This window comes from Protomyctophum parallelum (assembly GCF_964188405.1).
Source record: "Protomyctophum parallelum genome assembly, chromosome: 22".
Classification (NCBI taxonomy): domain Eukaryota; kingdom Metazoa; phylum Chordata; class Actinopteri; order Myctophiformes; family Myctophidae; genus Protomyctophum; species Protomyctophum parallelum.
Genome location: NC_139714.1, coordinates 20,123,286 through 20,137,953, shown reverse-complemented (window position 1 = coordinate 20,137,953; position 14,668 = coordinate 20,123,286). Strand labels below are relative to the sequence as shown.

The 14,668-nt window shown below is 43.8% G+C and overlaps 1 protein-coding gene across 2 annotated transcripts in view; it reads right to left on the bottom strand.

The window, feature by feature from the left end:
* Positions 1-4,211: 4,211 nt before the first annotated feature.
* Positions 4,212-14,668, bottom strand: part of tmtc1 (transmembrane O-mannosyltransferase targeting cadherins 1) — a 73,926-nt gene continuing 63,469 nt past the window's right edge. The window contains exons 11-20 of one of the 2 annotated variants that reach the window (XR_014571033.1): positions 14,107-14,250; positions 13,874-13,982; positions 12,398-12,500; positions 10,962-11,097; positions 9,875-10,019; positions 8,289-8,426; positions 6,622-6,744; positions 5,093-5,170; positions 4,423-4,603; positions 4,212-4,354 (exon numbers count right to left, since the gene is read on the bottom strand). Coding sequence is in view for 1 of the 2 variants with exons in the window: in XM_083794520.1 (XP_083650646.1) it covers positions 4,478-4,603; positions 5,093-5,170; positions 6,622-6,744; positions 8,289-8,426; positions 9,875-10,019; positions 10,962-11,097; positions 12,398-12,500; positions 13,874-13,982; positions 14,107-14,250 (1,102 nt within the window). In the remaining variant the exon portion in view is untranslated. Of the gene's footprint in view, positions 4,604-5,092; positions 5,171-6,621; positions 6,745-8,288; positions 8,427-9,874; positions 10,020-10,961; positions 11,098-12,397; positions 12,501-13,873; positions 13,983-14,106; positions 14,251-14,668 lie in introns of both variants that reach the window. The other variant, XM_083794520.1, reaches the window with a different exon arrangement.

The following is a 14,668-nucleotide window of genomic DNA, read 5'->3' as shown; positions in this document are numbered from 1 at the left end:
GCCGTAAACATGGAGTGCTGTCACTGTGTGGACTGGGGAGTTATATCAGTGCGCTCATGCAGCGCTGGTGCTGCATGCCCAAAAGAACAGTGTGTGGCGGCTGCGTGCGTAGAGAGAGAGAGAGAGAGGGGGGGGGGGTCCCAGACAGCACGACACATGCACGTTATGAGTGTAATTTTATCACCATAGATTTCACTGCGTAGGCTATAGTTTATGAATGGAACACATTGATAAAGGTCCCCCCTGCTGCGTTTCCAATTGCTGCGAATGACAGTGTGAAGGCAAACCGCACCAATTAAATATGCAAGAACCTCAAATTCCCCGCCCATACGGATCTGAGTCTACCGAAGTATTAGGTGAGAATGTGACATCATACCAGAGAGCTTTGCTGCGATTAAAACGAATCCTGCTGCGCATTGTCAGAAAGTGCGCTTCGTTTGGCAGGTGTGAAGGCTCATTCGAATCCTAATGCGCAGCAAATAACCGCATTTTACTCCGCCCAAAAACGTGGGTTTCGCTTCGCTTCGAATCGCACTTGACTACGATTCGGTGCAGGTGTGAATGCAATCCGCAGTAAATAAAGGAAATTAAGCAAACATAATGTGGCGGGTGAGGAGCTGAACACAGTTGGAGACGGAGAAGGCATATTTTACGCAGCGCAAAGATGTCCCGTTACTGTGGATAGACGTGGTCGAATAAGGAGACTGAAGCCCTGATCGAAATGAGGACGTGTACATTAATCAATTGCTTAAGAAAACACATAAAACACTGCAGTGTATTATAGCCTACATAATATTATGTCTGTCTGTCTGTCTGTCTGTCTGTCTGTCTGTCTGTCTGTCTGTCTGTCTGTGCGTGCCATAAACATGGAGTGCTGTCACTGTGTGGACTGGGGAGTTATATCAGTGCGCTCATGCAGCGCTGGTGCTGCATGCCCAAAAGAACAGTGTGTGGCGGCTGCGTGCGTAGAGAGAGAGAGAGAGGGGGGGGGGGGGTCCCAGACGGCACGACACATGCACGTTATGAGTGTAATTTTATCACCATAGATTTCACTGTGTAGGCTATAGTTTATGAATGGAACACATTGATAAAGGTCCCCCCTGCTGCGTTTCCAATTGCTGCGAATGACAGTGTGAAGGCAAACCGCAGCCAATTAAATAAGCAAGAACCCCAATTTCCCCGCCCTACGGATGAAGAAGAAGAAGAGAAGAAATGCGTTCTGGTAAATCAAGTTTACCAAGGGTAACTGGACTAAGCATCAGATACTTGTTTACAGCCCACATGGAGCATTTCATACAAGTGGTTCAATGCCTTGTCCAAGGGCACTTCAACGGTGGTAATTTTAACGTGTCGGACCGCTGATTCGAACTGGCGACCTTCCGATATCTAGCCCGCTCCGCAATCCACTCGGCCACCGCTGCCACTGCAGGATCCGAGTCTAACGAAGTATTAGGTGAGAATCTGACCTAGGTAGGGTGAGGGTTTGAGATGGTTAACATCGGTAGACAACTTGACTGCGTGTGTGTGTGTGTGTGTGTGTTTGTCTTGATTTGTGAGTTCTCTTGGCACAGTACCATGGGTGTGTACGCATAACAAAACCATGCTGCTTCTATGCAACGATTGGTATGAAAAACATCGTTGAAGCTGAGAATTAATGTGGTTGACACGCACTGTAGGAGGAGAAGATGAGTTCAGATATGTACCAGTGCCACTGTCTGCTATTTTGTTTAAAGCTGCATTACACCTCAAGCAGACTGTAATTATGAAACCTTTTAATTAATTGTCTGGTTTGGGTGTTATTTTGTTCATAAAGTGCATTTTAAAATAAGTCACTTAGAAGTTCTACAGGCTAAACTAGTTTTGTTTGTCAACGTAGCTTAAATAGTTGGTGTCAGTCCATTAAGGTGTGTACTGTACTCTATGTTCATGAGACAACTATGCAATGGAAAGATACCTGAGATTCAAATTTCAAAACCTGAGATAATTAAGTACGAGTGATTCATGAAGGCCGGAATGCAGTGTCACAATAGTAGTTTCATTAGGGTCAAACGTTCACTGTGTTGTTGTGGAGCATTTGCTATAACAAAGTAGATGGACTAGACGGTAGACCCCAGTAGTGTCATTGCTGTAACTTGGTATCTGTAATGTGTTCTGTTGCTGCAGGGTGAACTACTGTATGGGTAGCATTATAGTATAATTGATGCCTTACAGCGCCCCCCCCCCCCCCCCCCCCCTGTCTGTTTTGGAATGAGGGGACATATAGGGCTGAGGTAACATAGGGCTGATGGAACATAGGGCTGAGGGAACATATAGGGCTGAGGTAACATAGGGCTGAGGGAACATAGGGCTGAGGGAACTTGGGTACGGTCCCGTAGCAACTAGTTAGCATGGGAGCTAACATTAGTTTAACTCTGGTCCATATCGTTAGAAGCCAAGGAGTCCTCCTTAATAACACTGGTACTTTCCATCCGTTCCCCAACCCTCACACTCGATGCTGCGTTTACACGGGCAGACACAGACGAATGGGAATATCATTTGGAGCAGGCCGAGCAGCTACTGTACACGTCTGTTTGCATCAACATGTTGCTGGCTTCACAATTAATGATAGTTAGACTGTATCTGTAAACTTATTACAGTACGTTCCACTATAACTGCTCTGCTCTGCTACGAATTTCACAGGAACACTCAGGCACATATTGATTCACTGGCAGATAATGCATCTTGGGCAGCATAAATGGGAATATGAAAAATAACATGACTCACCATTTTTAATAAAAACATATATTTATTTTCATGGTGCAAGTCAATCACTGCACTAGTCACTTCATCTTTTCTTTTTACATTCCACAATAAATGTCATTCACAATCCATATTTATAAGCAAAGAAAAGAAATACAAACATTGCATCATGTAAAATCTTCATAGGGGGCATGGTACGCGCTAGGCCACAATGCTCTGTATGTTCCATATACAGCTATATATGAGCACACGCGCTATCTTTTTACACTCGCTTAAGGCTACGTATACAGCAGGCTGCCTTTAGACCAGTGGTTAAATGAACAATGACAGATTAGCTTGTGTCCATTCAGAATGCAGTGTTTCTAGTTGTCCTCGTCTTCAAAGTGACTTGAACAAGGCGATCTTCCTGATTATTATACAGTTTGGTCACGGTGTAACTCCATTGTATTGCATTTAAAGGGATAATTTTCTTTTTTAACGTACAAAAATGTACAATCCGGTTTTATGTAGGCCGACCGACTGAGCCTTTGAAGGTGAACAGTCACCAGACACATTGGAAAGTTATGTCAAATAGTCACGTCCTCCTCACAATAGAACGACATGATTCAGGTTAAAAGACTAAGTGACCCATTTAGTATTGGTCCCCAAAACACACACAAAAAAGAAGAAAAATAATATATATATATTCCTTTTCTTCTTCTCTTTTTTTACAAGAAAATAAAGCCTATAGTATTCACATTCTCATCGCCAGAAAAGGGAATTAAGTAGCAATCTGAGATCAAGTTCCACGGTAGGGAAGGACTTCACAACTTGAACTTAAAATGAATCCAAAAACAGTACAAATGTCTAAAGCAGATGTAAGTTTTAATTAAAGCTGATTCAGGCAGGGTGGACATACGCCACTCCCCAGTCCTTTCCAGGGGTCTCAACCCTGTGGCACGGTGTAGTTGCGAACGCAGTGAGCCACTTACTATGACAGCAAGGGCTGAATGTCTGTGTGTGTGTCACGCTGTTACACCACCCACCCGCACACACACACACACACAGGGCGCAGCTGTAGCACACACACACACACACACACACAACCACACACACACGAGCTGCGTTCGCTTCCCGCGTTTGCGCGTCTTACTTGTTTAGATCAGTGGTTCCCAAACGTTATAGTTCAAGAAAGACCTAAAAGATAAATTAGACGTTTGCTCGGGACCCAAACTAGTGCAAATGGCAGATCTACAAGCCACTTTAAAGTTACATTTGTGGAATTTATATTAAAAAAAAGAAAAAACTTTTATTTATGAAATAATTTTGAGTGTGTCATTTTTTTTGGGAAAGTAATAATAAAGAAAAAAGGGGGGATATTTACGTGCGACCCACATATGGGTGTGTTTGGGAACCAGTGGTTTAGATGCATCCTGCCCACTGGGTTTTCAACCCGAACTTATAGCTTATTGTTCAGGCAACAATCTCCCTGGATAGGTTTGGTCCACTGTGTGGCTCAGCCAGCCCTCTCCTGCCTCACTTATATATAGTATATACCCTGCAGCCCTCTGCCATGGTAATCTTCTCTCACAATTTTTCAGGCAGCTGGTTGTTTTAAGGGTCCACTGCAGGTCCATTGTTTTAACCAGCTGCATGGTACATTTGGCTGGTCGCGAGGGCACCTGTTGGCCTTATCCATGACCAAGCAAGGTGGTACCCTCGGCGTGTCCGCGGCTGAGGGACGGGGGGGACTCTGAGGCTAAGCTCCCCCTGTCAGTCTTCTCTCCAGGCGGTCCAGCTTGGACAGGTTCTCCTTCAGGAGCTTGGAGCTGGGGCTGAGGAGCAGGGCTCTCTGGTAGTACATCCTGGCTGCTGCATAGTCTCCCTGTCACGCACGCACGCACACACACGCGCACACGCACACACACACACACACACACACACACACTTCAGTACTTTTACTTCTACTCAACTACATCTCAGAGGCAAATATCGTAGCCTGGAAACCAGACGAATCTGCCATTGCAAAACAGTGATATTAGTCTGGCTATGCCAGGCTACAAATATTGTACTTTTACTCCACTACAATTATTTGAACACTTTAGTTGTAGTTACTTTGTAGATTTTGATCATTATTACAAACCACTCCAGTGCTGTATACATTTCAGCCACATGGCATTTATTGATAGTTATTTATTATGTTCAAACATGTGAAATGACAAATAAAGTGAATCTTAATTGAACCTTGAAAATAGCCGATCTACAAGCTCACAATGTGTAGATCTGCTATTTTCTAAAGATTGAAGTAAAACATTTGAGTACTTTTTCCACTACTGCATACGTGATTTGTAAACGAGGACAGTGTTAAAGTTACCTTCATGTGCTGAATCCCGCCCATGTTCATCCAGGCCTGGGACTGGTCAGGTTTGAGTTGGACGGCCAACTTGTAACTCTGTTCCAAAAACATGATACTGAGGTCAGTTTCACTCATTGAACCACCACCGCTTGTGGCTCAAGAGCTTAACACCGAAATTCACACCAGCAAGATGCAATACCCCCAGCACTCTGAGTCACAGGGCCTTAATTTGTACCCTTTCCAATTTGGACTATTTAGTTTTTTTCTTTTAATAGTTCAACTAGCCGATCTACATCGACACGTTGTGAGCTTGTAGATCGGCTATTTGAACAATTTTAAAAGGTTTTTCTAAATAGTAAAATACGGCAAATAAGCTTACGGATAAAAGGTAAAGGGTGGCGCAAGATATAGGCCTTACTGTCTGTTCTTGGAAACGCAACCAGCAACCTGTGAGTGTCAGCACTCGCACTTTATCAGGGCCGAAAACGTCCACAAAGACCTGCTCTACAAAGCCGGTCTTTGTTGACTCGCTGAGAGAGTGAGGGGAGGAGGTTATCTCTAGCTGCACATGGTGTTCTGTGAGAACTGCTAACTGAGGGAAATGACGTTATGTAGTTGGGATAGATAGCAGTGGGACGGTGTTATATCTCCACCTTTTAAGGAAGAAAAGAGATGGAGTGCGTTTGAAGTTTAGGGACTTTTATCTTTTGCTTTAATGTGCCTGAACAGAAAGACTCAAACATCCCACAACCCTAAACAACCCTAAACTAACATAGTGTAAGCCACAGCGGTTCCCAAACCTTTTTGGCCATGCACCCCCTATTACCTTCCGACCCCCCCACATGGAAATATAAATTGTATAAGCTACTGTATATAGACATATTTATCCACATATATGCACATATATGAACCTGAATATGGCATATATATGCAGCATAGGCTATATTATGCATATACTTGCCATATATTGGCATAATATGTTAATATAAAAATATATAAAAATATAGCACCACCATTAGCCTTTTCATGTCGCGCACCCCCTAGAAGGCGCTCGTGCACCACAAGGGGTGCACGCACCACAGTTTGGGAACCACTGGGAGGAATACATAGTAGATAATGTGAGGCATTCTTTGGAAAATGTGTCAATCTGCTATCTTCAATGAAGACATTTGATGTAAAGTGAAAACAGAACATTAGTATAGGGCTGTATACATTAGCATAGAGCTCTGGGGGACTCAGGTCAGGTCCTGTTATGACCTGAGGGTCATTTATTTTCCACAAATGACCAACCACTGTACATAATTCTGCACAGATATTTGTCAGCAAAATCAATACTTTTACTATGTTTCACAGCACGACACGGTTCACTCAGTTCTTATGTAGTTGAAAAGAGCCCAGAGAGTCTACTTTTCAGAGACGGGAAGAGAGACAAAGAGTGAGTCAGCACTGCAGAGAGAGAGAGAGAGAGAGAGAGAGAGAGAGAGAGAGAGAGAGAGAGAGAGAGAGAGAGAGAGAGAGAGAGAGAGGAGGTGGTGGTAGCACTGCACCTCGAAGGCTCTCTCCAGCTGGTTCATCTCCCTGAGCTGGTTGCCTTTGGAGAAGTGTAGCTCTGCTCTCACTGATAGATCACTGGGGTTCTGCTGCAGGGCCTGGTCCAGAGCATCTAGAGCCTTGGAGAGAGAAAGAGAGAGAGAGAGAGAATTCTGTTTTAAGCCATTTCACCTTTTTTGACCTGAAATAGCCGACCTACAAGCTCACAATGCGTCACATCGCGACATGTTGACAACTGTTGAAGAACTAAGTATAAAAGAGGACTTGAGTGGTTAAGAGGAGGAAGACTGAGCTGGTATATTTAGCAGAGTCTGGAACGCCATGTGCAGTGCTGTGTGTGGGCTCCTGTTCCCCCAGAGAAAACTAACTTCCTGCAGTCATTCCAGCAAACCTCTCTGGCATTTTAACTAACAGAGTGGAGACATTATTTTTAGCCATTAGACACAAATAACCTACTTTTTAGCTCCACCCTTATGAGATGCCCGAGAGAGTGAGACAGCAGGAAGAGCAAGAGAAGTAATGATGGTTGGTGGTAATAAAGAGACACATTTTGGAGGATGAAGCCTGAATTGATGCAATCCTCTCGATTAAATTAATGTTCTCCCTTGTCAACAAAACCACCACCAATGTTAAATGGTTGCGTGTGTCCTGACCATAAGAAGAGCATGTAGACAGGCCGGAAGTAAATGGAAAGCCTTCAACGGGTTTTTTTTCTCTGCTGACAAACGTGACACGTTCTTTTTATTTAATTTTTTATCCCACGATTTTTCAACCCAGTTTTTTCACCCAGTGCCAATTAGCTACACTTCCTCTTCCAACCTGGGGGCAGCGGACTGACCTCATGCCTCCTTCTATGCATGAGGAGTCCAAGCTGCTTCTTTTCACCTGACAGGGGGGGAATTTCCCCGGCCGGACGTAGCGCGTGAAGGAACACGTTATTCCGACCAGTTCCTTTCCCCTCCATCAGGCGCCCCGGCTGGCCAGGGGGAGGTAGTTTTAGAGACCAGGATTACTGCATGTTTTTTGTGAGGGTACCTACCCTAGGGGACACGGGGAGAACATGCAAACATTTCTTTTTAGACAAAGTCTTGAGCATTAGAGCCCAAATGATACCAGCATTGTGAACTTATGTATGGCATGACATAACATGTAATGCAGTTTCCCAACCTGACCTATTCATGAATCCCTCATCCCTGTAGATACCCACCATATAGTTATATTCAGACATTTTAGCAATATTTCACAAGTCATCATCCTCTGGTGTTATTCCTCCAATATTTAAATCAGCTGTTGTTGAACTGTGATTTCTGTTGTTGAGTAACTTGAGTTGCATTGAGTTAGACAAGCTTCTGCATTCATCTCCCAAAACCATTAAAAGCCATACACAATACACAAAATAAGCAACATTGGCATAACTGTAACACCACAACAACAGAGAGAAATATAAAACCAAGACGGCTTCAGTAACTCATCTCCCCAACACACACACACACAAGCAAGTGTGTGTGTACACACACACACACACACACACACACACACACACACACACACACACACACACACACACACACACACACACACACACACACACACACACACACACACACACACACACACACACACACACACACACACACACACACACACAAACACAAATGGATACCTCTGTGTAGTTGCCGCGCTTGCTGTAAATTGCAGACAGGAGGCGGTAACATTCGATACAGCTGCCCTGTTTAGATATGATTCCCATTGTCATCTTCTCTGCCTCTTTAGTTCGTCCTGCCATCGCTAAAACCTGGGCCTGAGCGGAGAGGTGTGTGTGGGGAGACAGAACATGTATTGTACTTAAGTATAATTCTGAGGTATTCTTTTGCTTTACTTTACTTACTGTTTACAGTATTGCAAATGTTCAGTACTTTTACTTCTACTCCACTACATCTCAGAGGCAAATACTTTTACTCCACTACAATTATTTTAAAACTTTAGTTACTTTGTAGATACATTACCCGCCCTATACATTTTGCCATTTGAAAATAGTACACATTTGAAAACTTTCTGCATGATGAGTACTTTCGACTTGTTTCACTTTTACTTGTAACAGAGTATTTATTTCTACATTTCAGTATCGATGCCTTTAAGTAAGAAGTACTCACATTTCAAGTAAGAAATGTGAGTACTGCTGGATACCACCACCCAGACGCTGGGTTGCCATGTCTGGACGCGTGCGTATTGTCACGCCTTGATGCCGTCGTAATGGCTGATTTTCAGGGGTCATCAACAAAGACTTGGTCTTGTCTGGCGGCATAAGACACAATTACTGCATGTCTATGTATGACACTGATTTGAGTGGTGGTTCTCAAATGTTTTATTTGCAAGGACCATAACTCTGAGAGTGTACAAATGGAACCAAATGGGTCCATTTGGTTCCATTTGTACACTCTCAGAGTTACAGACCGGTTATGCTCATTCAGGGTTATCTCTTTATGTGTTATATTATTGTCCGGTCATTTTGTATGTCCATGACAAAAATGACATTTTGACAAAAATGTCCAGCATGGTGATGATGACCCCTGCTGATTTTACACTTGGTTGCATGCTGAAAATAGCACATCTATTAGAACCAATTCACCCTTTGTCAAGTCCCGCCCATGGTTGTGCCCCTCTTCGCACCGATTGGTTGCCGTTTCGTGGTTGGACAAAAATCCTTTCTCTCCATCCACTACCATTGAAATAACGTGTTTTTCAGCTGCTTCATATTGATATTCTGTGCGTTCAATTCTTATTTTAAACTTGGTTTCAGTAAAAAAGGAACATCACAGGCGCAGCACGGTGACTGGGCATATCATGTTTGTTTTTAGTTTTTTTGCTGTTATAGCAAATTCAACATAAACAAGGCGGAACCAGGGTGGAACAAGTCAGAAAGAGCCTGCCGATTTGTCAGTCAGGGACCAATCAGAAGGCTGACAAAGGTGAAGAAGACGGAGACGCAAGAGAAAAAAACGTCCAGAGTGCGCGCAACCAAACGTAAAATGACGTATCTTTTTGTTCTACTGGATCTCTTCTCCACAAGTCCCTCGCTAACATTTTAGTCTAGTTTGTATTTGTTGCCAAAATTGTCAATATATTTAGACTTAATAGTTTTAGTTATCATAGCTTAGATTTTATTCATTACGTCAGTGAAAAAAAAAAGGGTAGATTCTTGGTCATGGTTTCGGGCGACAACATCAACATGCGTGCTTGTGCTCTCACCAGGGCCAGCCAGATGTCAGTGCTGTCAGGCTTTAGTCCAGCAGCCTCCCTGTACACCTGCAGAGCCTCCTCATAGCGGCCAGTGTTGTAGTAGAGCGCCCCTAGTGGCGTCAGGATGTCGACCTTCCTCGTCACCTGCAGTGCCCTGGGTGGGGCAAACAAAAGACATTTAACATGATGCAAGCAGGCGTGTTATTACCTCAGTCACACAGGAACATACACAAACTGTTTAGAGACCAGGAGGAGGATTATAATTTAAGGGGAAAATCAAATTGCAACTTTAAAGAGAAAAAAACAAAACAGATAAAGGTTTTGTATTTCCAATTCCAGGGTGAGATTATGGAATGGTTAAAAAGTTGCAAAGATGTACAAAGTCAAATTAAGCTCATCAAGCCCCAAATATCGCGTATTACGCAGCGATGCACATAAAGACCGCACGCGTGCGTGCGAGAGCGTGCACGCGAGGATTTCGGCCGGTTAGCCAAACCATTTGCCCGGAGAGAAAGACGTCCGTGTGCATCTCGTGAAAAAGTGGAGATAATTGACTAAATACACGTTTTGTGCCAGAACTTTCACATGGATATAAAACTAGAGGACCATATTTCACTCCACGTCTTTGGAATTATTTAATGGGCGAGTACAAACGGAGCATTTATCACATTTAGGCCGCCAATTTTACGTCCGACCAGAAATTAAGCAGGACCGTTCTATGGCTCTGTATGTGAAATACTGTACATACTGTATGAAACAACAAGAGCCATTCTAGGGCTAATATATCCCTTAGCTGCTAGATTCATACATTTATCTCCTGTGTCTGAGGTGGGGGCCCAAAATAAAATGTGGAGGCTGAAGGTCACATCTGCACCATCCCCCCCTCCTATTTAAACGACCAGTCCCTAACACAACCCACTGACCCTAGCTCCATGGGAGTTCAATGCGCGTTCATTCACTGGGCGCTAAGACGCAAAAAGTGTCGTTCTTGATTGTGTTACGTGCACACGAACCCAATGCACGAGCTTGACCTTTTGATTTGTGTAGCGCCAGGGCCCTCGGAGGGGTCAAGTCGGCCCTGTGTCCACACTCTCACCTCTTGTACCATGTCTCCGCCCCTTTGTTGTCATTGGAGGAACGGAGGAGTCGGCCTAGGTTGACCATGGCGACATAGTGGGCCGGTTTGAGACGCACGGCGTGCTGGTAATGTGCCGCCGCTCGCTCCCCCTCACCTAGGAGATCACGGAGAGGAAGATGGCGAAGACGAGGACAGGAATGACGATCAAATGAGCACATACTGTATTTAACCCATTTAGGACTGAGACCAGATTCTACAAAATGTCTTCTAAATCCTGACAGTTTTCTGAAAAACCTATGTTTCTATGTCAGTGGTTCTCAAACCATTTCAGCAGCAAACAAACAAAAAGAAGCAAAGATGAGTTAAAAATGTTTGCTGTGAAAGAATAATTATATTCAAAGATTTGCACACATTTTCACGACTTTTCAAAAATAGCAGATCTACAAGCTCATATGAGCTCTATGAGCTTAGCTAAAGTAAAAAAATAATGGGTAAAGTGGTTAAAAGCTAAGGTGACACAGATGCGTTCCAGTACTTTAATGGCTTAACCCATTCAGGCCTGACGTCGAAATTAAAAAAAAAAAAGTTTTCTAAATCATGAAAATTTTCGGAAAGATTTTAGGCACATTTTAACGATTTTTCAAAAATAGCGCGCTATGAGCTTGTAGATCTGCTATTTTTCAAAAGTTTTACGAAACGCTTAAAACACCAAAAGGGGTTCCCGCCCAGAATGGGTTAATGATGAGGCTACAGAAATGCATAAGCCATTTTGTATGTCAACAACTTCAAGTCAAATACTATCATGGTCAAATATCAAATACTAATGTGGTTAATTAACCCATTAAAAACCGAGAAAGCATCTGCGTCATTTTACATTTTAGCGTTGGCTATTCAAAAATAGCCGATATCCCTTTGAATTAGTTTGCTCTGTGTAGTATTTTGAAGCTCTGTGATAGTTCATTTTCTTTTGTTTGTTCTGACAGTAACTCGATGCTACTGTGAGAACTATTTTAAATGGTAATAAGGTAGGCAAGACAAGCTTCGGCTTCAGCCCGTACCTTTTCGGCCAAAAGTCATATTGTTGACTTAATTGTACTGTATGTTAAACTGGTGTTTTAAGCATTGTTATGCTTTAGCTGTGGAAAAATAGCAGATCTACAAGCTCATAGCGTGGCACCGAGTGCCTTGGAACAACATATTTTCAGATGGGGGTTGGCGGACAATTACATATATTTTTGGTGGTCCATGACGTGAAAATGTTTGACATAGAAACTTGAGATTTTTCAGAAAACCGTCATGATTTAGAAGACATTTGTAGAATCGAGGTCAGGTCTAAATGGGATAAAAAAACAAAAAAACCCTCGAGGCCCCCCAGGGGGTCCCCGGACACCCCACACTGTGAACCACTGCATTTAAAACAGTGGCGCACGGATGCAGCAGTGAGTCGAACTCACCCGTATCCACCAGAAACACCCCGTAGTTGTTGTGCAGGTCGGAGCTGTCGGGACACTTCTCGATGCCTTGCAGATACACCTGGTTGGCCTCAGGAATGCGCTTCTACGGGACAACGAGGGCAAGACGGTACGGGTATGAGGAGGTGTACAAAGACTAATAGGTTGAAGGCCAAGCTTACGGAATAACCAAGTTAACCCAAGGCTGATTCTACAAATGTCTTTTGCTAGTTCAGGCAGGCAACTCGTGAGCGTGCCTACCTGATCAGGTCTCATGCACTCTTTACCTGATCAGAGAGGCTATTTAAACCTACATGCTCTTTCCTGGCTTCTCTCCGGCTGTGCGGTCGTGCACCGTTGCTGCTGCTGCTGTCTCCCTGCCTCGCTCGCTGCTAACCTGCTGCTCATGAAGTTTTTGCAAATCCCACCGCCTCCCCAGCATCCACCTGTATACAGGCTCTGTTTCTAGATCCCCCTGCATGGGGCTCTCATTCATTCCCTGTAATTCTACTTGGCTTATAATTTAACTAAAATGTTATGCTCAATAAATATATATTCTAAATATATTGTCTCACTGAACTAGCATTAATTGTTTTTTTTTGAGGGGTGCTAGCCCCTCCTATGCCCAGCTTTGTCTGTTTGTGTGTACCCCATAGAAATGTTTTGATTGGCTGAGCAAAGTACGCATTGAGGAGAAAAAGTGAGGACAGAAAATTGAGGATGCCACAAGTGATTAGTAATTATTGGACTTGGCCGGATTGTGATGATGTATGATGATAAGAGCACCCTCACTTTTTTAAATCCGGATCCAGGTAGCAGAGAACAAAAGGGCCCCCTTTCTATCGGGGTTGAACTGGTTCGGTTGTTTTTTCGCCTAATATCCACTGAAAATAAATTTGTTCAGGACTCGAAAGCCCAAAACCATACCAATGGGTTGCCATGCAACTCCTTGCAACCAACCGGTTGCGAGTAGACCCATGTAGACACGTGTAGTTGCAAGCAACCATTGAATTGAACTAATTGAATCACTCGACTCGACTTGCGGCTACATGCGTCTACATGGGTCTACTACACGCAACAGGACATATCACACCACTGGGAACGAACACTGAAAACGTTTTATCGACCCATTGGTGTGGTCTGGGCTTAAAAAGTTCGGAACTGGATCAAAAAAATGGCAGCCTGTTCCGTGAAAGCACCAAGGTTTCAAGACTCTAGAACGGAACCAGTTCTAGAACCAAAGTTATTTTGGTGGAAAAGGGGCCAGAGTGTGATAGTTGCCCCTGTACATACTTTGTTTTAATCCACAGCACCCCTAAATTACATTGTTAATTTCACTATAACATATCTATGTCATCTTCTACTTTGACGTTATATTTCAGCATAACATTACAGTACAGTATACATATACAATAGGCTCCACTACGCCTATTTGTACTGTATAGTAGTATCACCGGTCAAAAGGTCAGTGTGTTTGACCTGTTCAGCGAAGAGTGACGCAAGGCTGGAGTAGGCGTCGGCGAAGTGCGGCCCAAACCGAATGGAGTCCTTCAGCAGAGCCTCGGCTTCCACCTCCTTGTTCTGGGACCTGGAACACAGCATTATGAAACCAGTGTAAATCAGTGGTTTCCCCAAACGTTTTACTGTAGCTCAAAACTCATTCAAAGTATCCGTATTGCACACACGCACTCACGCACGCACGCGTTTCTTACTTGAGCAGGTTCCCCAGGTTAAAGAGGGCTCTGTTGTGCTGAGGGTTGATGTCCAGGGCTCTCCTGTAGTAGCGCTCGGCCTCCTCCGGGTGGCGCGTCAGGGTACCCAGGTTGTTCATGGCGCTGGCATGGCGAGGATAGAGTCTGCAGGGAAAAGAGCGGAGTGGCAATTTTTCCTTACTGTTGCACGACACTCTTGCATGACGACGTATAAGGCACTGCTTCATGAAAATACACGAAACATGGCAAACGCTGAAATATGGAGGATTTTCATACAGAGAGAGCTGAGAGCCACGCACGACACAACGCAACGCAGTGAATAGGGATAGGACGATAATCATTATCATTATCATTATAATCATCCGGCCCATCCACGGCCGGATCTTTTGGATGTGGCCCTTGCTGGGAATAGGGATGCTGGGTGGGTACTGTGTAAGTGGTTACAACAATAGGGATGCTGGGTGGGTACTGTGTAAGTGGTTACAACAAAAGTGGCATTCTAAAAGTTGTAAGCATATTTTGATTATCCTGATAATATCGTTGATTGCAATCATCGTTTTGG